Genomic DNA, 24,167 nt, shown 5'->3' on the forward strand with positions numbered 1-24,167 from the left:
CTACTCTCTAGCAGCAGACAGTTTCACCAGCCTGCAAAGAAACCCATACCCATCTGTGGTCTTCATTCCTCTTCACAATTCAGGAATATTTCACCCTATGGCAATACCTCACCTTTTCATCTATTCATTTGAGCTCTTTCTACTTCTTTAGCTATTATGAATAAAGCTGTTATGCACAAATTGTGGTGTCCATTGTTTTCAGGGTTTTTCAGATGAATACCTAGGAGTGAAATTGCTAGGGCATGTGCTAACTCTAGGCTGAACATTGTAAGAACTTTGTTTTGTAAAGTGGCTGTACCATTTTACATGTTCACCAGCACGGTACAATGGCTCTAATTTCTCTACATTTTGCCAATTTTTGTTATTGTCCATGTTTTTGTTACAGCCATCCTAGAGGATGTGAAACTGTACCTTACTGTGGATTTGATTTCCCCAGTGACTAGTGATGATGTACCCTCTTAACTGTTGAATTTCTAAGCCTTATGTCAATTCAGTTGCGGGCTTGTTTTATTTTTGGTGTTGGGTATTGAGCCCAGGGCCTTGCATATGCTGTACGCATGCTCTACCACTGAGCCACAACCTACCCTCCACTGGGTTTGCATGTGCATAATTTGTATACTCTGCCATCTAACCCAGTTTTGAATAGAATATTTAAATGGATGCTAGAACTTAGGTTTTAAAATATAATTTAAAATTTACTCTCCCATGGCTTTCAAAGGATTTATGATTTGAAGCTACTATGTAAGTACTTTCCCAAGCACCTACTTTATTAAAACAAACACAAAATTCCTGAGTCCTACCTTTTTGACCACCTGTAGCAGGCTCTCCCCTGACCACAGCAATTCAAACCTGGTATTCTGTGTCCCCCGGATCTTTTCATAATCATACCTTCTCTGAAAGAGACACCAAATTAAACCATTACCTTCAAATTCACACTTAGCTTGTTCAGCTTCACAACCTGGGGCCAAATAAAACACCTCATTCGCACATGACTTTCCTGCCCACTCTTTCTCGTCCACCATGAACTCACTTAAAGCCATATCTGTTAACCTGGGGGCTCTAGCAGTTTAGCAGCCTCTAGGTCAGATATAACCCTTTTGACATATGAGGCTGCATAATTCTACTGTGCACAATTCAGGACATTTACTACCCTGCCTCTTGGCTCTAAACGCTCAGTGCTCCCTCCAGTCCTTGTAACAACCCATGCATTTCTACCGCCCAGCTACTGTTGAGACTGGAAGGAGGAACGCCCCCTACAGGACCCAGCACACTTCCACATTCCTCCATGAATAGCTCTGGCAACTGAGCCATACCAAAGGCAGGAAAGCAAAGCTACTCTCTTCAAAAGTACATTCCTTGATTTTGAAAGATGTGACCAAAGGCGGGGGGGGCAATATCAACAGCTAAACAAAAGAAAACAATATTGAAACAATGCTCCTGAAGAACTAAAATTAGGGCCTGGGAAGTAGCTCGGTGGTGTCACGCCATGTTGAGTTTGATCCCCGCCCTGAAATTTCAGCCCTGTATATAATCAAGTTCTAATACAACGTGGTGAAGGTATATAATCATTGAGTAAATTTCCATCTAGTTATACATTTTTCTTATATAAATAGTATTTGAAAAATATTTATCACAATGAGTTCTAAACAGCTAATTTTCGTAAGTGATTAGAAAAAAAAAGCCAGTATCTGATCTTTTGGTGCATGCACCCACACACACTTCTATGAGCATCAGACATGCCCACTGTTGGGGTAAAAGCGATCTGTGCCGTCAGCACCTGAGAAAGACAGCACAGCATCTGCCACCATTGCTCACTGCAGGAAATACTTCGCTCCACATTGGTAGATCACCTCTGAGTTAAGTGGAGAGAAAAACTACCAGTTAAGCCAGGGGTGCTCCATCCCCACGGCATGCCGCTGCATCAAATGTTAACCCTCATCAACTGTTTATACTTCTCTATAGAGATCCAACGCTGCAACTTACAGGCCCTTTGGTCCCAAATCACGGATGAAAGATAACTGGCTTATATCAAGGAATTCTGTCTGAAAAGAAATTAAAAAAAAAAAACTTTAGACAGAAAAAATATGGAAAGGAAAATAAATCTGTGCATGATACACAGACCTAAAATAATGGTATTGCCCTGAGAGTGTACTAATTAGAAGTATAGAATTAAAACCCAACCGAGAAAGTACTATCTGCACTAGGATAAAGAGACAAAATATTCAGGTCATGGATAGTGCGTTTGCTCCCAATATTGTTTTGTTTTCCTCTCTGCTGTTGCAGATGAGGGTTGCATGGCATGGTGTACACAAAGTAATACAAGAATGTGTGAAGGGATTGATATCAGTGCCCAGTTCTAGAAGACAGACTGACTTTAGGCATGTGGAGATAAGAGCAAAAGGAGAAGGGAAGGACAGATTGCTTGAGAAGGTGACAGATGTGAGGTTAGGCTATAGGAAATCAGATGAAGGAGGTAAGGGGAAATCACACGGACAAGCATGTTGCAGAGGGACTAGGGAATGTCAGGTATTCACAAGAATTTTTTTTAATTAGTTGAAAAGAAAGAGAGCTTCAGGCCACCTCACTGTAGAACTACAAAGAGATTAAAAATTATAATGATTAGAATAAGAACAATTTTGGCTAACATGGTGTTAAGGATTTTCGACACATTATGTCAAACCTCTTTGAAGTAGGTACAGAAGAGAAAACTGAAGTTTATAGCATAGGTAAGCAAAGTTTGTTTCTTTCTTTTGCAAATAGCCAAAGTAAATATTTTCTGCTTAGTAGGCCATAGTCTCTGTTGTAAACCCTCAGCTTTCCCACTGTAGTATGGAGGCAGTCACAGATAACATATAAATGAATGTGTGTGGCTGTGTTGGATAAAACTTTATTTGTGAATACAAAAAATAGACATAATTTTCATGGGTCACAAAACATTATCATTCTCAATTTTTTCAACCACTTAAAAATATATTCGTAGCTTACGGAACACACAAAAATAGGCAGTGAGATATATAGGCATGGGCTATAGCTTGCAAACTCTTAGTCTAGAGAAGTTAACTTTTCCAAGAGCACATAATTAGCAGGAGATAGAATCAGTATCGAGTCAGACCAAGGTTAGTATCTGCAAAATTCAGCAACAAAAGCAAAATATCATCAACATTTTTCTTACTTGAATTGAGTTCCATCTAGTGAGATTAGGACTAGATGAAAATGTAGAAGTACAGAGTAAAAAAAAAAAAAATAGCAAGAGTATGAGCAACCTACATGCCCATCAACAGATGAATGGATAAAGAAAATGAGGTGCATGTACATCATGGAATACAAATCAGCCACAAAGATGGACAAGTTTGAGTCACCTGTTGGACAATGGATGCACCTCGAGTCCGTAATGCTAAGTATAATAAATTAAACACAGAAGTTAAATATTGTATGAGAACCTCAAAGTCTATCTAATATAAATTAAAAATTAAAACAAAGGGAAAGAGGGTGATAAACTATAGAAATGTGGGGATGGGGGGAATAGGAGGAAGGGAGAGAAAGGGAAATTAAAAAGGATCAAGATGGAACACATATATGCACCAATACCACACAATGAATATATTCATTAGTATTGCAAATATCAAAAGAATTGTAAGTACTAGGTAATGCTTAATATGCAGGGGTTTTATTTCCAATAATTCTTGAAAGATCTAGAATTAGACTTAACAATGTTCCTAATCCATTCTTTATTTTTTAAGCAGCCAACAGTTGTAAATTTGTCAGTGGCCTTACAGTATGTCAATAGCAACCTCAACAGAAAAAAACGAGGATATAAAGCATATCCTCCCAGCATCAGGAAGCACAGAGAGAGGAGATTAGACATGGGGCAAAGTTCTGTGAGACCTGTGTATCAGGTACACGTGAAAGTAGTTACAAAGTTACAGAGGAGGGTGTGGGGGTGAGTAAGTGACTCTTGATCTACTTGTGACTGGGATTAATAAAATGAAACATACAGTCTTCCTTGAAAATTGTGTATGTGGTTGAAAATATGCAACATTAACCTTATAAGAAAAAATAGCAGCTGTCAGTTCTTGTGAAGTTCAGTTAAATGCTGCATTTCTTTCTTTTCTTGGGGTCATTTGCAGAAACCAGGATCTTAAAATTCAAAAGGCCTTAAATAACTTTTTTAAATCCCAAATTAAGCATATCTTCACCAGGCACATTTTAAACTAAGGATTTTAAAAGCCAAGGTCTTTAAATTTCATTTCTTATATAAAACATTGATTTGACAGCATGAATTTTTTTATCTGATATGAGGAAGTGCTTTGTAATTGGAAATGTAGTAACCCACCGGTTATTAGAAGTGACATTGAGGCTGTCAACCATAGAATCCAATTGTTTTAAAACCCTAAGCCATAACTTCTCAGTTTATCTTTGGAGAGCAGACAGATAATGTCAGTCTAGGTTTACAATTGAAGAAAAGTACTAAATTTATTCAAAGTCAAGAACGACTGAGTGGAAGAATAAGAAGTGAAAACAAAAATCAAGGAAATCACTTGCCTAAAACCTATGTTTTCTTATTCATATACACTGTAGTTCATATCAAATAATTGACAGTACACATAAACATTCTCTGAAACAATTCAGAAATTATAACTTTAGAATAACACAATTGTTAAGTGTAAAGAATTCCATGTAAATAAAAAACCTATATTACTAATGTACAAAGTTATTTTACACATTAATATAAAATTCATCTTAATGGCTTAGGAAAGTTTGGCTATAGTGAAATTTCAAGGAGGAACCAGCACTATTATAGAGATGGGGAAAACTCTCTGGCAACAAACATCCTAAAATAAATTTATAAAATGAAAGTGAATGTGTCAAGGTCAAATGTGAGCAAACTTAATTAACAAAATGTAAAATTTAACAGAGATTATATTGTCCAAACTTCTCAGTGCATCTTCAGCGATAAGAATCACATTCTCCTTTTGAGCAAGTGATTTTCAGAAATAAGAATTTAAAGATCAATTTAATCTAACAATATTCCATATGGCTGAGTAAAGTACTACTCAATATCTTTTTGTTTTTTTTAAAGGAAGTTGTGAGAATGCAATTAAATAATATTTGGGGGGGCTAGATAGAAAGTGGTCTCAAGTAGAAAACTCCAGTGTGACTTAACTGGATGCTTCAGAAAGAGAAACAGAAGCAAAGAAGTTTCCATGAGAAGAGACAAGCAGCAAATTCTAAAGTTAATAGAGCCCTAGAAATTATTTGGCAAGCACATCCCCAGAGCCGTTTTTACTCATCTTCATATTATAAGAGAAGGGTGATTTCAGGGGTCTCTTTCATTCCTCAGGTAGCAAAAATTCAAGTGGGAGGCCAAGTGGGAAACTGACAAACATAGACAGATTTAGGTGGGGCCATCCCTTGGGAGTGAGGCTGGGAAGAAGGTGAGAGTCCTGGAGAAAGGGCTGCCTTCCAGGTATAGCAGTTATCATGGCTACAGGGGATGGAAAAGACATCCAACTACAGAGAAAATGGCAGGTTGCACCAAGGCTTAAGGTCCCTCCGAACTCTATGTCTTAATACAGCTGTCCACTTCACATGGCTTTCTCTGTTTGGAACGGAAATGGAAATTCAGTGTGCAGCTTTATTTCTTACCTACTCTTTAAAGGTTAAAGTGGTTCATCCTACAAAATGAGGGAAGGTTAAAGTCAATATTATTGATCTGTGGGATGTTTCATCCAAGATTTCAAGTCAATCACTTTATCTTGGAGATAAGGAATCAGATCACAGATTAAAATGGTTTGATTCAAGTTAGGATTAAGATGTGGTCATATTGGTTTTGGACCTTCCCTTGGAAATTGTGTATTTTGCTCAATTCCTAGATTTTAACCTAAAGAACAACAAAAAAAGCACATTTATGTTCTTTATTCCTCTTCCTTTTAATTCCATGGAAGATAAGCATTTTCCACTTACTAATGCTCAGTTAGTGGGTTCTGTAGTACAGCTAGCACTCATATAATTTCAGAACACAAAAGGAATTCCTTTTGGAAATTTTTTGTATGTTACTGTTCAGCTCAGTTAGATGTCACTTTTTAAATACATATTAACCCCTAGAGAAAAGATGAAATATATGTGTGCCCATATTACAAATGAGCAAGAAAACTGAATTACCAATAATCTCTGATACTGACTCAATTAAACACTGGGATGTTCTGTTTATCAGAATTACCAGGAAGAAAAAAGAAAATTAAACAAAGGTGATAGAACTTTTGAAAATAATCTAAAAACCTACAAAATGTTAAGAAAATATAAAATGACTTCTGCTGTTTCCAAAAGCAATCTGCTTTGTTTAGTTCAATATTAACAGACACCGTAGTCATTGACCATGAAGCAGGACATCTGGCCTCATCCCTAACCTTGAAAACCTCTTTCCTGTGCACTAGAATAGATAGCTAGATGAATCTTGAGGTAAACTCCCTAATTAGAAGGAATTGTTATGTCTGGGTTAAAGTTAAATGTCTGGTTACTGTAATTTGTACATGGGTAATGTGAACTGAGGAAATGAAATGTAACCACCTGAATGAGACCATAGCTATAAAACCTATAAAAGAGGAAGCAGCAACCCAATAGGAGGTCGATCACTGGCACTGCCCTTTTGAGCATGATTCTACCTTTGCTGGCAAATAAACTTTTTATTATTTTAGTACCAATCAGCTCATCTCTATGTGTGTGTCACTTGCCAATTCCTTCTGCAACAAAGGTAGTTCTCATAATCCTGGAAGAAAAGATAGCTGTCTCAGTGCAAACCCAACCATCCACTATATAAAAGGAAGAGGGAAGAACTGTCCAGGATTAAGTTCAAAAGCCATTCAAAAAAAGAATAGAAGGAAAAAAATGGAAAAAAAGCTTTTGTAAATAAGTAGGGGAACAGGGGTTGAAGGGAGGGGAGAGGATTGGGAAAAACAAGAAGAATCAAGATGTATCATCTACAGGTACAAATCCCATATGATGAATGCTATCAATATGTATATCTAAAATGTACCAATAAAATCATTTTTTTAAAAAAGAAAAAGGAGTCAGTGCTTTCAAGAACTGACCTGGTTCTTCTGGGTAAATGCTATAACATAATACCAAATCTGTCTCTACTTTTTTGAAGTAGTCCAACTGCACCAAGCCGTTACTAGGCTGACCCTAGCATTTTACTTTAGTTCTCAAATTCTCCTGATGATAAGAGTCACTTGAACTATTTACCAAAATTACAGGCTCCAAATATAGATCTGGACAATCTGTGAGTTAGGAACATATTCCCTGACCATGCCGTGATTTTACCAGTTTAAGGACCTGAGCTAATTTCAAACAGATTTTTTTTATACTCCTAAAGTATGAAGGTATCATATGTATATATGTAAAAATAACTGTTACTATGATTTTTGCAGTTATATTTTTTTTACTATTCTTCACAGTTACTGAAGGAAATACAACGGGTGACAATTTAATTTCAGCAAACATGATGTGGAAGCCTGTAAAACTAGTTTTTAGGCCAGATTAAAAGGAAAATAACATTTGAGAATGAATGTATATCAAGTTGCCTCCTAGAATTGTTTTAGAGAATTCTCATGTTGGAAGGAATGATCTCAGTAACCACCAGAAACAAGATGGTGGGCGGGGGGTAGTGGTAGCATATTTACTAAGTTGCTAAGTTTTCTTCTGCACGGGAAATGACTATAAGGCACACTGGGATTTCTAAATGCAATATGGCTTAAAGTTGAAAATATTTTTATGACTTGAAAAGTAATTTAAATGAATGGCTAAAAATGTAAACATTCTTTGCATAAGAAGCTAAAGTGTAATAATGTACGTGGAAAGAGAAGATTGAATTCACCAAGTTCTGTCCTAAAAGAAGAAATAGTACAAGTACAGTCTTAGGCAGGCAGAAAAGCAAGAGAAATAGAAGATTATTGCATGTCGGTATTAATACCCATTTAAGAAATTTTCAGGGCTGAGGATTTAGCTCAGTGGTTCCACTGCCTACCTTACAAGAGCAAGGACCCGAGTTCGACCCCCAGTACCAAAAAAAAAAAAGAAAGAAAGAAAGAAAGAAAGAAAGAAAGAAAGAAAGAAAGAAAGGAGGGAGGGAGGGAGGGAGGGAGGGAGGGAGGAAGGAAGGAAGGAAGGAAGGAAGGAAGGAAGGAAGGAAGGAAGGAAAGAAAAAGAGAAATGTTCCATTAAAAAGAACAGCTCATCTGATGTCAGATAACACAGAAAGCAGCAACATTTCTAGTAACAGCAGCAGAGTCTCCTCACTCATGATGTGTTCTGCATCCTAGAAAAAGATAAGACCCCTCTCATCTTGCTTCTGTTGAGATCCACTGGTGGAGCTCAAATTGCTGGCTTTCCTAAGAAAATGCTTCTCTGATATTATGAAGCCAGAGAGCTACTTAAAGTCCACAGAACGTCACGGTGCAAGCAGCTGCAGGAGGTGGGGCATGGCCTGATTTAGGCCGGTGTTACATGCAGGAGACCAAGTGGGCACATATTTGGGCAAGGATCCAAATTACATGGCAGCAGGTAGTGGGAGAGTGGCTCCTGCCACTGAGGAATTCAGCTGAACCCAGCGCTCCTGCTTCCACTCTTACATACACAGAGGGCTTCCCTCTTCTGTTCACGTTTGTGTGATGGAGTTCTCTAAACTGAAGGCCGAGTCACACTGCGCCTGTTCTTAAAGTTTGCGTATGCATCACATACATAGGTACGGCTCTGCAGCAAGTCTATATATAGATATAGATATAGATATGTCTCTCTCTCTCTCTCTCTCTCTCTCTCTATATATATATATATATATATATATATGTACAGATATAAATATAACAATCCAAACAGTCTCAGTATCCAGACTGATAGCTAATGTTCTAAAGCACCACCCTAACACACACACCCACACACACTCACACACACACACACACACACACACACACACACTTCAAGGGGCTCTATGAGGGCCACGTTTGTTGTTCGCTAATACTGTGAAGCCCACTTCCTCCTGCCTGCCAGCTGCCTGCCTCGCAAGCTAAATCTGTGACCCTCTAGCCCACCACCTTTCTCTGTTTCCTTGGATTTCTCAAGAGTTTTTTGGTTTTTTTTCTTTCCCTAGCTTTTCCCAGGCTTCTCGCTTTCACATGAGAAGACAAGCCAATCAGATGGCAGGCAACATTTGTATAATCTTGGAGTAATCAACTTGGCTTAACTGCTTTCATCACTTGCTACTCAAAAATTTTTCTGTGGAGCTAGGAAGGCTTTGGGGCATTATTCTAGAAGCCTGATGGGAGACAGAAGTTGATTTCTAGATAATCTCGCATTCAAAGTTGCTTTAAATCTGCTGTTATAGGCATATTAATTTAGATTCAATATGTGTGTATATATATATATTTGGTACCAGGGATTGAACATTCAATATTTCTTTAAAAGCAACATATCACCATAAATTGAGTTCTTCCTATCAAATCAATTTTGTATTCAATAATCTATTTTAAGTCAAAGCATAAGGCACACATAGATAAAAGCCTTTAAGTTGAAATTATCTGAAATTTAACTTGTTCACGTCACCACTTTATAAATTATTTCAAAATTTAGACCACTGAATAGTACTTACTGTGGCATGATAGTTTTTATACATGGGCATTTTTAGTATCTTTGTCAGGTAATCTTCCAGTTGTTTCTATAATGCAAATAATTTTAGATAAGCATTAATAAGGTCATATTTATAGAAAAATTTAAACAGTGACCATAATGAGGTCATCATTTCATCTTAACTTCTATAAGTTATTCAGTTGTTTATTACTTTTATCAGTAGAAAAGAATCCTAAACAGTATGAAGTATTATAATTATCTTGAATTATTATTTTTTTTCTCATTGAGTTTATTGGTACATTTTAGGTATACAGTACAGTTACATTCATCATTGGGATCTCGTCACTTTACATGACAGGTCTTGGTTCTCATTTTTTCCCCTTGTCCCTGCCCTCCCTTCACCCCCTCCCCCTCCTCCTTTCCCTATTTACAAATACTTTATTTCCATTTTTTCATTTTCTCATGTTTTTTTTCTTTTCCCTTATTATCTTTCCCCTACCCTTCCCACTTCCCCTACACCTTTAGCCCTTTTCTTCCTATTTCACATTGTCAATTGTACCATTAGGATCTTATGTACCATTATAGTTTTTCATGCCAAAGAAACTATTTGGTATTCATACATGTGTGACATATATTTCACTCATAAGTATATCTCAATATGTATCCATTTTCCTATGAATGATGCTAATTTTTCATTCTTTATGGCGGAGTAGTATTCCGTTTTATAGAAAAACCACATCTTCTTTATCCAGTCTCCAACTGATGGGCAAATGGGCTGTTTCCAAGTTTTAGCTATTACAATTCTCTTGAATTATTATTTAACTTTCTTCTTACTATTTCACTTTCCGCATATTTAGGATTTTATACATTGCTGAGAAGACCTGAGCTATATATGTTTTTAACCTTTGATAGCTATTAGAATAGGACACGTATATAGAAGGTAATTTAATGCCTTTATTGGTTTTACCAAAAACCTGTATTTTTTCAATTCCAATATTTAATTTATTGGAGTATATATCACAATATTAAACAGCCTTCAAGGGAAAAAAGAGGGAGGTTTTTAAAGGAAAATGACTATCTAGTAAAATTTACCCTGATTGTAAATATGTTAGAAGGTGGATGTTGTATGGGGGAAGTGGGGATGAAGGCTTTGGCGGCAGAGCACTATAGTTCAAGCATATTTGACCATGATGCAATATTCAGCACCTTTTTGCTGAAGCCCTAAGGGTTAATAGCCATAATCATCTTCAGCTGGACTCAGATATGTGCACACAGTAAGTCATAAGTGGATACTTTCATATGTCCGGTGTCTTGGAAAATATTTAACCCAGATCCCTGAAAAGACTTTCAAGAAGATGACAACTGCAAAGGAGAAATCAAATACTCCTTCTGGAACATAAAACAAACAGAGCTGAGAGAGATAAATGAACTGCTTATGAATATCATAATAAAAAAGCATTTGCCACCCTGAAGCAGACTAGGCAGAAATGTCCATTGTCTTGAGTTTCCTGCCCAAGCACATCTGTACTCCTCTTCTCAGACCATAATGGCCCCATCTACAGCACAGGAATATGATTTTACATATATTTTGAACAAGCTACTACAAACACTAAAGCAAATAGATGAAAATATATGGATTTAAAAGCATAGATTTCAAAGTTAGCAATATGCTCAGGCTTTGACCAAAGCCAGCCCACAGAGCTGGAAGGCAAGCCCCTTGGTAGCATAACTCCTATGAATACTTGTCCTCTCCTGGGACCATGTACCATCTTCGTGGTTTGGAGAAATAGCTTCAGGAAGAAGGGGATGTGTAACTAACTCCAGAGAAATGGAATCAATCAGCACCACCAATCAGTGGGTTAAAGAAGTTACATCTAGATCCCCCTTTACCAATCATTAGAGGTCATATTTCCACACTGCAACAAAATTATGTTCAAAACAATAGTAGGGAAAAGACTTACCCTTCTTCCAAAGAACTGTTCTTCTCGAATCGTATTTTCATGTGAATTGGGCAAACTGGGCATTTCTCGAGGCTCCTCCCCTTTGACATTTTGTCTTCTAAATGTGTGTCTAAAACACAGACCCACAGACACACACACGATACAAACATTCATTAGATTATTCTTTGACTTTAACTCTCATGTCTTACATGAGATGGCTTTTTTGTGTGTTTTCTTAGTACGTTTGCAATTCATGAAGTTTACAATCATCTTGGGGAGTAGTTACACGTACATATTACAGCTTGTTTCTTTTTAAGGGATGGCTCATTTTTAATAAGCTTATTTAATTTGAAATACCAACAATTGACTAGATAGCCTACAAAGTGAACAAAATACACTTTCCATCCAACTTTATACCAAGGTTATATCAGGATAACCTTATATTCATTCTGAAAAGATTACCTTTTAGTGGGAATGGGGATGCGGATAAAGGCTTTGTACTTGAGCAGTTCTCTGTGAAATTCTTGAAAGTGCTTGAATTTCCTCTTAACTTTCCATTTAAATTCCCCGTGTGTTAATTCAATAGTGTACAAATTGATACTTGATACCTACAGTGATAAAAGTCATTGATATCACATATTTAAAAATCCAAAAGATTTCAATGAACTGTATCTAATTAATGAGTAACATGGACATATACTTAAGTTCAGAATACATATTATATTTAAATACTTAAGCAATAAAATTTTTTTTGTACCAGGGATTGGAGATCGATCTCAGGACTTTGCCCTTGCAAGGCAGGTGCAATGCCACTGGGCTAAATCCCTGGCCCTTGAGCAAATTTTTTCTCAAAAACTGATTACAAAATATTCTCTTAAATTTTCCTCTGATAAATTACATAAGGCAAAACTTTGAATCAAATCAAAGACAAACTCCTATAAATCTTGTCCCTTCAACACACATATGCATACATGAACACGTGTGCACACACACACACATGCACATGCACAAAACCAGAAAGCAGGTGATAGAGACAATGAACAAAGGCCATAATTAGCACTGATCAGCCTAGTCTGACTATTTAAGCCTCAAACAGAAAGTTGACAGAGGAAGCAGGAGGTAATGGAAGTCGGGAGCACTATTTTAGCCTTTTCTGCCTCCCACAAATGGCATGAATGCTTTCTCTCCACCTTCTAAAACATGCTCCAAAGCTCAGGCTCATCTACACCACACCCCTGTCCTAAGGCCACACTAATGTTCAGGAAGAGTGTGTGGAGAAAACCGCTGTACTGTTGACTATTCGGAATATACACAACACACACACACACACACACTATTGCTATCATTAAATCCTTGTAACAAATATACAAGGCAAGCACTATGATACTCATTGCTTGAATGAGCAAAATAAGACAGAGGTTAATTAACTTGCCCAAGACCACAAAGCAAATACAGGAACTCAAACTTGTACTCTGGCTCTAGAGTACATACATTTAACTTCTACCTATAACTGTCTCTCAATCTAAAAGCTTCCCGGCAAAATAAGAGACAAAGGTGAAGCTCAGCAGTTCATCAGGGAGACATGGGTCCTTATCCTAGGAAAACCCTAAAGCAAAATCTTGACAGCAAGGCAGGTGTAAAGTGAGAATCAGCACAGGCTAGGACAGAGAACTGGGCACAACCAGTACTGTCACCCTTCAGGGCACAAGGAGAGAGGAACAGGAAAGCCTGCCCATCGCCAAGGTATTATTCCCTCCCTTCTCTGAGGCAGGAGCCAGTGACAGCCTTAGCCTACCTTTGCTTACACTTAACCTGATGAACAAGGGCCACCATTCACTGACACCTTCCCCTGCCTGCCTGACTTGAAAGCTGCAAAATCCAAGAAGTCACAGATCAAATACAGCTCACCCACCCCCAGCTTTCCCTTTCAAAGGGCTCGGCTTTGCTTGCTGAAGACATTTACTCTAACCTTTTTCCATGTTCATCAAAAATACGTTCATAAGGATCAAAGGACAGGTTTCCAGAAAATAATCAGAGAGGCAGAGTTAGCCGGGAGAATTCTCTCAGGAGGGCTCTTGCATAATAGCACTGACCACTCCTGCATCCTGGCATTTTTTTTTTCCTTTTAAGAGCCAAATAGCGCCAGGATTTTCTTGTTAAACAAGCCCTGAATTGACTCAGCATTCTAGTTAAAATACATAAGACCCAAGAAGCCAAATAAGTAGAAAATTAGAGAGAAAGAAAAGCTAGGGGAGGCATTTTGCAATTTATTTAGTTAATAAATTGCCGTAAATGCCATTAAAAAAGCATTGCCCAGCAAGGGGGAAAGAGAAGTAGGAGAACAAAGATGAAAGGAGAAGGAAGCACAATCCTGAGAGATGAGGAGGACTTGGAAGTGACAAATAAAAAACAAAAGCCTAATAACAGGATTCTAACTAGGAGGAAGGCAAATGGAAGTCAAAGTATTAATTCATATATATTGACCAAAACAAGGTGCTCTGACCCTTGATGTAGATGTGAAACGCTCCACTTCCAGAACTTGTGCTTTTATTGGACAGCCGGAGAGATACGTCTGTATATTAGGCTCCTTAAATCCTTGAGTGTTATAAACAGCAGAGAAGGGGATACACACTAAAAAATAAATAAGCAAATAAGGTTATTCCCATATGTGACAGTGGCTTGCCTGCTATCGGCATCCTTTTAAGAGTCGTAATTGCTAAAATGAGTAAGCCTTTTAGGAGCTTGTCTCAGCCCAGTGTTTCGTTACCGGTGTGAAGGACAAATCAGTTGCTGCTTTTTCAAACTGTGCTCTGCCAACCATACTGACAAGCTCTTCCTTGCCCATATCATCAGTCTTTACCTTCCTGAGCCTTGGGGTCACTGGGAGATGAATCATATTCCACCTCCTCTCCTTCAAAATGGAGTTCCCGGGTGTCCAGATTTTCTATCAAATTGCTCATGTCAGCAGCGATTTTCTGCAGCGCAGAGGTATTTACTCTTGACTCATTTTTCAGTGACATCTTAACTTCGGACATGGTAAAAGCAATGGGGCTGAGGAAGAAGAAAAGATGCACCATTTGATCTAGTAAAGCCCTATTACACAAGGTGAAGCTAGGCTTAGACAAAGCATCTAACAAATAACAACTCCGTGCGAGCCCCACTTATCCCCAGCAACTACATTTCAATTGATTTCCTTGCTTAACATTTAAAGGATTCCTAGCTTGTAAATTAAAATGAAGTAAAACATTTAGCTGTAAACAAGAAAGAAAAAGAATCATCACATTGGTGAAATGCCAACATTTCTCTCATCAAATTTTATGAACTTAGATAAATTAGGATGGATGTAAAGGACAATGATTTGGGAAAAGCTGATTCAGAGAATAGAACTTGCTTGTTCACTGTAATAAACAGAAGGAGAGAATGTTATATAAAATAAGCAACTTTCACTGTTTCTTAAAGAAAAATTAGGATATTTCACATCTCTAAATAGGCAGATTTCAGAACATTTTTATGATAGCAAATCTTTCTATTTTCTCTGTAGGTGACATCCTAGGCAAATAGTGTATTACCTTTTTGACATATGAGGTGTTGGCCATGACTTTTGATTAATATACTTGTTCCTAAAGATACTTGAGGTGCTAGAATTATACTTTTCTCCTTTTTTTGAAAGGAAACCAGTTCTATTTCACCCTGACATTTAATAACACAAGTCGTTGCACATCAGTACACAGGGAAGAAGAGTTCATATAGATTTTATTTTTCATTTAAAATACTGAGATTTAATTCTTAAGGGCTGTCATTTGAGCTACATGAAAAGTCTATATTGCCTGATGTAAAAATAATCTCTCTGTTATGATAAGGTCAAAAACAGAAAGTCCCTCATACCAATAATTCTTCTGTATATGTTCATTTATTACTGCACATCAAAAACATTTACTGGTATCCATTGTGAGGTGCAAATGTAAAGATGAAGAAGACTTGTCCCCACAATGAAGGCATTCCTAACATGGGTGAGAGAAATAGCCAGAAAATTCTAAGTTCATCCCTGACCTCATTCAAGATCTTAGGCTTCCTGAAAGTGGAATGTACTGAGAGGAAGTCACCAAGTGAGGCTCTTTCCTTCAGGTGCTATCAAGATCGTGGATGCTTGCGTGGAAGTGCTAAGACCCTCAAGAAAGCTCAGAAAATAAGAACCAAGATACATCGTGTAAAGATACAAGATCGCAATGATGAATGTAACTGTACTGTATACCTAGAATGTACTTCATAAACTTAATAAAGATTTTTTTAAAAGCAGTGGTTCTGGTTTGGCCGTATATGCTTGTACAATTAATATAGAAGTTACCTGTGAACTGTGCGATCTATAATGTTTCTTTTTCCATGTTCACGGTAAGGAAGCTTGAAGACAATTTTATAGCCTACTATTAAGAAAATACAGGGCTATCTTTGCTCATATCTCTTCCTTTCAACTTCTCCCCCATTTCTACTTTATATTACTGTAATTGTTAATGGATACTGTTTGCTTAATATATATCTGGCTGGTGATGTGTTTATATGCATTTTACATTGATAATAATAAACCTATGAAGGTTTGCTATATCGATTTTGAAGACAACAAGGGTTTGTCATACCCTCTTTACAGCTAAGGAAACTAAGGCGCAGACATTAGATAACTTGACCAAGGCTTCAGACAACCTGTCCAAAGTGGAAGAGCAGAGATTTCAATCCAGGCTTTCCTGACTCAACAGCCAATGTCCTCAACCACAGTCAACACCTTGATGGTTTTTTGGGTTTTTTTTTTTTTGGTTTTGGGGGGTTTTATTGGCAGCAGGGATTGAAATCGGGTCCTTGCACTTGCAAGGCAGGCCACCAAACCACTGAGCTAAATCCCCGGCTCTTGACGTCTTTTTTTTAAAAGATCTGTAAATGCCCTTGAATACAGACGTGTTAATATATACAAGGACCCCTTGGCAAGTCCCTTTAAGAGCTGACTGTACTAAAAAGAACTGGAAAATTAAGTTCTTCCTGTAGCTCAGTCTCCATAGGACAAAGCCATTTTGACTCTCAGGACCTTAGTTTTCTCATCTCTCAATTAAAGTGATCAAGCCATTTCATTTCTAGGGTCCCTTCACAATAAAACACTAATTATAGATAAAAGGTGCCATGAAACTGTTCATCCTCCCTTATGGTTGAATTATATATTCCTTCTTCTATCCCAGGAAATTAATACAAGTAGTTTTTCATTTGAATAAAAGTAGGGGCAGAATGTTTTCTAACCTGAATAATTATTTAAGGTCTATTCAGAGTCTACTAAGGAGATGCTGTTGCTGGCCACAAGTAAAATACCTATTTCCTTTTCTCTTCATTCAACAAAAAAACACTCAGTAGATGCAAACAATGAGCCACATTTGGCTTTATTTAAAATACAAGATAATGAAAACTTCAGAGGGAAGGAGAAATGGAAAAACAAGTCAGAATTTTTAAAGGTGTTAGGTATTTTTAATTGATAAAACAGACTCGATGGTTAACTTTGCCAACTTTCACTGCATAGTGAAGAAAAATAAGGGTTACTCCAAATGACCTTTCTTTGGAACAATAGGGCTAATGTTAAAAATGCATGTTAATTTCAAGGTACAGAGACTAAACTACACATTGTAATATATTTGGAATAAAGAGTATAGAGCCACTGGATTAAACTAAAATGAATACCTAATATACCATACTTTAAACATGGTCATATTAAACCTACAGTCATTAGAATGATGGAAATAACATATCCTGACAGCTTCCTGAATTCTCATGATTAACCAAGTTCAGTAGACCCAAAAGGTCTGCAGATTTGGGCATGCATTTGTGAAGACTTCTCTACTTAACTATGGAAAATGGACGGAGTGATTTGTCCATCACTATCTTTACCTGAGTGCTTCATACTGTTCTATGTTGAATTTTTTTCCAACAATTGCACTACTGGTACCATTCTTGAATACCAAGCCACCAGGCTATGTATGCTTCTGTGTTGTCAAATCCTTACTTATTAGTCAATGTTCTCTTTCACCTATAATAATCTATTCAGGGGTGAGGGCAGTGAGCAGCTGCCCAGCTTTAGCCTATGCTAAACAGCGGTGAGATAAGCTTCCAGTGTTTACACTTGACACAGTGTAATTCATTTTGTTACCTCCTTATAAAATTGTACTGCAAGATCATTATCTCTTTCAGTACCAAGAAGAGACAGTACCCATGAAAAGATAAGAGCAGCTGTGTTTTACTTCTGTTTGCTTTGGTAAATGAGGGTTGGGTTCTTTTCTTCCTGGTTGTGAATATTAGAATTAAAGTCTTTGCAGGGAATATTTAATGTCTTCCAGTTACTCAGTGATGAAATTTTTAAAATTTAGCATCTTCTTCTAATCTCAGTCTTCAACAAGATTAAGAAACAGAATGAATATCAAAGAGAAGCAGTTATTTTCCTTCTCAGATAATAAAAATATAAACATTCCCTCAGCCAAAATACCAGGAACAATATTATCAACTATAATTGATTTTAAAGTAAATATTAGCATTAGCTAATTTTTGCTGAATATGTATTAGATGCCAGGCACTATACAAAGAGACAAACCACATGATCTCATTCTGTCCTTGCAACAATCTTAGAAGTTAAATTTTACTCTTAACCACATTTTAATGGAAGCTTAGACAAGGTAAGAAATGCCCTCAGGGACACAGGGCTGCGAGGTGAGAGTGCTGGACCTAACCAAGGGTGATATAATTCCAAAGTCTAACTACTTAATAAACTGACAGTGAGAATGGAGGTAGAGAACAGTTCCTGGGAGAAATTTACTCCTTATGTTATATATTCTTAAAACAAAGGAACAACAACAACAGCATTCATTCTTTGAAGATAATTATGAATTACTTTTTGGCTCTCTTTCTAAATAAAATGTAAAGTTGTCCCATATTTTTTCTTATATATTATTTGTGCTTATAGAGAGAATGAAACACAATCAGTTTCTAAGCCAAAAGTCATACAATATAGGGGCAAGGGATTTAGCTCAGTGGCAACGTGCCTGCCTGACAAACTCAAGAACCTGAGTTTAATCCCCAGTACCAAAAAACCCAAAAACAAAAGTCACGTAATATATGAATATATCATTAACTATAATTAGACCCTTTAAAATCAAACCAGGTATATAGCTCAGTTGTAGAGCACTTGTCTCACATGCGCAAGGCCATACGTTCAATCCCCAGCAACGAAAAATTTATTAATTTAATTAAGCCAAAATAATTAATGGAGATTTCATGTTTTCCTATTCATTCCAATATATTTTCTATTCATTTGCTATATGTTTTCCTATTCATTATATGAAACTGATTAAAAGATCCATACCATATAACCCTTCCAAAACACATTATACAGAAAATATTTATTTGAAACAAACTTGATATTACCTAAAGTACAAAAATCACAGATATGAATTTATGTACTAAGTTCAATCCCCAATATAGTAAATATCGGATAAATATTTTTCTAGCTTATCTGACTTTGAATAAAGTACATGGTATTACTATATTTTGCTTTCCAGACAATATATTTTGAGAAAACACATTAAAAAAAAAAACCTTCTCATGTCCTCCTGGATCATTGAATTTTTAAAAAATCACTTCCACAAATATTAGTGGAAGGCACTTTGGTCAGAAAATTAAACATAAATGGTGTGGTGGAAATGTCAGATGACTTCGATTATTTGGGCTTTATTAACAGTGTAACCTCCAAGCCACCTGCTCCAGAGGATGCGTTGCCTTGGTGAACCAGATTAATGCTAGTCAGGTCTCCTGTCTTAGGAAGCTAACAGGAGTAGATGAGATCATTGCTACACACCAAAAGGCAAAGGTAATCAGTTGCCTTTAACTCAATTTAAAAATGATCCCTGAAAAAAATAATCTTTCATTTCAATATTTTTTTTGGGCTGATATGCTAGGTGCTATCCTTCTTTTCATCTCTTTTCTGGCTCCCAAAACTAACAAACCATCTAGCAGCTTTCTTTCTGGTTGAATTACTGTACGAATGAGGCTCTCCCATTCAGCTATTCCTGCAATTTCTACACTATTCTACATGAAGAAAGATGTTTACATAGTTTTTAAAATTTCCATAATCCTGTCATTGGTGAATCTCAACTAGTTTAGTATGTTAATAGCTACATACTACTGTGATAAAAATCCCTCAGTCATTTTAATGCTAACCCACAAAACAGGGGCAGCTTTATAGCAGATCAGTCCAGTGAAACAGAGTTTGCGATAGAGAGAACCTTCCAGAAAGCTCTGCCATGGACAGTGCTGAATTAGGATTTACCTCACATAGTCTTAGAATGAACATACTCTCTTGATTCACACGGTTTCTCCTAAACCCTTTGACCTCCTTAGACAACCATTTAAAAATATCTCAGAGGTTTGTTATCTGGCATGGGCTTTCTTAATCATTTCCTTTGATACATCCTAGATTTGAATATCACCCTTTTTACAGGAGTACAGCTGCCTCTGGTCCATCTCAGTCCTATCTCTAAAATTGGACTTTGTTTCCAGAGCCAAACAAAAGTGTTAAAGAAAATGTGCATCTATGTCCAATTCTGGTGGTTAGGAATATACCATCTGTCGTTCACTGAGTGTCTATCCCAGGGCAACCACTGAAGGACACATATACATATTGTATGTATCACTTCTAAACCTCACGGCAGTCTCACTTAGAGCTGAGGATGTGGAACACAGCAGCACTCCAGAGCTGCACAGTTTTAAGGAGAGACCGGTCCTTGTGCATGGGCCACCTGATGTGCTTAGTCCTACCTGCCTCACTGGCCTATGCTCATGGAGATTCCTGTCACTACTGCTCTCACTTCTTCTCTGAATGCCACCAGCCCTCAGTCTTTTCTGGGTGAGGGCAGGGGTTTAGCATAGGCTCCATGGCTGGCAACGGCACCTGCACTCCCCTTGTTTTTGACTAGCCCCTTAGAGGATCTGAATTAGGCTCATCCTCGGTGTTCTGGATTTGTAGTAAGGGCTACACTCTGGGGGCTATGCTCACCTCCTCAGGAGTTGGGGGTGAAAAGAAGGAGCACAGGGAACCAAGCCACAGAGTCTGTGAGGCTGGAGCAAGTTAAGTTGTGGGCAGATGTGTGCCTCTCATCTCCTCATCCTGATTGTGCTGAGGACACTGCTGTCACGCAGCCCACCTGATAGAGCCTCCAGTGGCTGAGCAACTGGCTGCTTTTCTTGGGATTCTGCAGCCAATCAGGCAATGTCACCTCCCTTTCTTCCTTGCCCCTCTTACCTGCACCTCTCACAGTTAAAGCCCACCCACCATACAACCTTAGCTCAGGCTGTACACAGAAAAGGGGCTAGCATAGTGTGGCACCAGTATTCCATAGCCCATGTTTCTTTTTTTCTGCAGAACCTCCTGCCTACTACAGAAATGCATGTTATGTTGAAGCTACAGGAGCAAAATAAAGGAAATTTGCAACATGCTTATGATGTGCCAGGCAGGGATCCAGCCACTTTGCACATATTCCTTCAGTCTATCCTGACAACAGACTTATGCAATGGCCTCTGGTCTTTTCTCCTTTTTATAGGCAAGAAACTAAGGGAGATATCTACTTTACATGAACATACAGCTGTCTGTGTTTAGGACTTGACAATGGATGCATTACTGTAAGAAAAACTCCTGCTGTAGCATCACTAAATGTCAGAAACACATATACACCCACAAACATACATGCACACACACACACACACACACACACACACACACACACACTATAAGTACTCTACCCAAAAGATGAAACCATGTGCCATGGGCACTGAAATGAGGATTCTGAGACCTCTAAGAAGACTTATTTCCACTTTTTAAAGTGATAATGCATATATAAACATATATTTCAAAGCTTGTTAGTAAACTTATCAGGTGTGAGTGAGAAACTTTGTATAACCACTGACTGACTTCAGCTGATAAGAATTTGAAAAGGAAAATTCTTCATGAAAAAAATTGACAAGGAAAAAACTATGATCAGACTTTAAAATCATATTCTTGGATGTAAATGAATATTCAATTTTTATAACCAATATAAAATATCCATACATTGTGACTCAGGAGAGGATGTTAAATGCTGATGAGCTTATATAATAACACATTATTCTGATTCACAAATTCTGCTAAGAAAGGTGAGATAAACGTTGTTCTCACTAAGGCAACTGAGACACCAATGAGTGAGTGAGTAATATGGTAACGTGTAGACAAGATAAGTACTTTCCTTCAAATAGGATTCATCTGTATTAAAATGAGGGCAAGAAAAATATTCTTTCAATGATTCAGAATATTAAATAAAACTCTGTTTTGAACACAATGTTACTTTTGGTGAGAACATACATGATCAAGGATTATAAACATTCAAGAGCTTTAATTTCATCATCTTTACTCTCACTGTTTGTTTTTCTTAAAACTGGTATTGGTTCTAGGATGGCTACCCCATTTAGCTGGCAAAGCTTCCATTCTATCATGTAGACTTTCTTTATCTTTAAAATTTTTCCCTGGTATCTAAAATCTGTGATTATTTCTCTTCCCTCCAAAGGAATGAGCAAACAACCTCTGTTAGTGTGAGTGTAGGCAGCACAGGGAGTGTTTGCAGTAACTCCTGAATTTCACCTATGAGAAGAATGAAGCTGACAAACATACATGTGTAATCGCCTCCAGATATACTCAAGGGCCAATTAGCTGCATATGATCCTGGAACATATGTGATTTTTGAGTCAAACAACTTGAAATCTGACTCTCTCTAAGGATAAATTATTAGCACCACTCCAAATTTCAGCTTCCTAATGTGTAGAGCTTGGGCTACACTAGATGCTAAAATAAGGTCAGTTGCTCCTATGCCCCTAGCTATTCTCTGAAATGAGGATTCTGAGACAAATTCTGAGACAAAAAGCTATTAAGCCCACTGCCCAAGTCCATGTATCCATTCCATAATCAACTGCCTCTTAGCACAGGATCGAGCAGCAAGGGTTGGCTGTTGGTGATGGCTTCACGTTGCCCATTACAGAAAACACTGCTACGAGATTTTGGTAAAAAAATAAATTGAGCTGATCACACCCACTTTCCTCTACACACAGAGAGAAGTGCTGAATAAACTGTAGTGGTTTTTTTTTTTTTTTTTTTTGAGAAAACTTTTAGTCAAGGAAAACAGTGGTGGTTGTGATGGTTAAAAATAATAATAATGAAGGAAACTCTTTTAGAGTCCAAGAATTAGGGACCAAAGTAAGTCAGGTGGGTACAATGGAACTGAAGCTGGAGTGGTCCAGAGTTTTTGGTTTGGGATTGCAATTCTGTTTCTAGTATGACTGTTAGGAGATGTGATCCCAAGACGATAGAAGCAAACTCCCAGAAAAAACCTAGCACTTTAGGGAGTTACCCATAGACCAAAAGAAATATACATCGCAGCCCTGGGAAGAAACTACAGAGAACTGTGTTAATTACAAAAGAAAAATCTACATAAGAATTATCTAGGAACACAACTTTTGCCTTTCATGATCTCAAGCATAGTTCCTAGATAAACCATACCACAGATAATGACTATAAATTCTAGACAAAACATAAAACATAACTGCCTGAAGAACAATTTAAATCAACCAGTAACTATCAAGAACTCTACATTTGGCTCCCGACCCAGCAGTCATCGCTCAAGCTCCGGGAAGGTAGCCACGCGGGCGCCCCTGAACCCCCATAAGCCCTCCCCCGCACTCTCAGACCTCCTGACTGTGCAAGTCTTTGGACCCATTCTGCAAAGACAGAGGTGGTCATCAAGGGTATTTTTCTGAGTTTCCAACTTTGAACATCTTTAAAGAAAGGGCGTGGGAAACCTGTAATAGAACGTTGCCGAGTTCAACCATTCAGAAGGATAGGGAACTCAATCTGGGCCTTGCAGCCTGAGATCAGTCAGCGTCATGGGGTTCAGCAATCAGTTAACTGAGATAAGGGGTCTTGCATCCTCGCTCTGTCTGAGCCATTAAATGGTAAATACACTATATTGAAAAGTTTGTTCACTGCAGACATGTTCTGGACTGCTTCTTGATTTCAATTTAATTCAAATGATTTAAGGGTGATAGACTAGTGACTACCACAGGGGATCAGTGTCCAAATTGTGCTTGATCTTAATGTGTTGCTGATTGTATCAGTTGGGGTAAAGCATTGCCATTGATTTGATGAGCTGTTTTCTCTGATGTTATGAAGATGAGAATGTCTGTGGGTCATTAGAGACACAGAAGCTAGGGCACAACTATATCAGGAAGATTTGGGTGATAATCCAGAGATTAAACCAAGGACAGTCCTACAACAAAAATTAAAATGAGAAAACACTTAAGCAAGACACAAGGACAGACTTCCAGTTCACCAATGGCAAACAGTAGGGCAAATGAGGATGAAAAGGCCGATAGTGAACCACCAGGACACCCTGAACTCAAAGCACAGGAAGTAACAAAACAGATCAATCAGGCTCTAGAAAAATTCAAAACAGAAATAATTTCCCAGATAACCACAGAGATAGTGAGCAAAATGGAAGTCGTGATTCAAGACTC

The 24,167-nt window shown here is 37.6% G+C and overlaps 1 protein-coding gene across 5 annotated transcripts in view; it reads right to left on the reverse strand.

Annotated features, from left to right (window-relative positions):
* Pld1 (phospholipase D1) overlaps positions 1 to 24,167 on the reverse strand; it is a 202,076-nt gene that overhangs the window by 108,816 nt on the left and 69,093 nt on the right. For all 5 annotated transcript variants that reach the window (XM_010632405.3, XM_019208708.2, XM_033762519.1 and 2 more), the window contains exons 2-8: positions 14,419 to 14,609; positions 14,062 to 14,189; positions 12,021 to 12,166; positions 11,580 to 11,688; positions 9,641 to 9,706; positions 1,984 to 2,042; positions 801 to 893 (exon numbers count right to left, since the gene is read on the reverse strand). In XM_010632405.3, the coding sequence (XP_010630707.1) occupies positions 801 to 893; positions 1,984 to 2,042; positions 9,641 to 9,706; positions 11,580 to 11,688; positions 12,021 to 12,166; positions 14,062 to 14,189; positions 14,419 to 14,593 (776 nt within the window). In that variant the 5' untranslated portion in view covers positions 14,594 to 14,609. The remainder of the gene's footprint in view (positions 1 to 800; positions 894 to 1,983; positions 2,043 to 9,640; positions 9,707 to 11,579; positions 11,689 to 12,020; positions 12,167 to 14,061; positions 14,190 to 14,418; positions 14,610 to 24,167) is intronic.

This window comes from Fukomys damarensis, unplaced genomic scaffold (assembly GCF_012274545.1).
Source record: "Fukomys damarensis isolate Sample0158 unplaced genomic scaffold, DMR_v1.0_HiC HiC_scaffold_12, whole genome shotgun sequence".
NCBI lineage: Eukaryota > Metazoa > Chordata > Mammalia > Rodentia > Bathyergidae > Fukomys > Fukomys damarensis.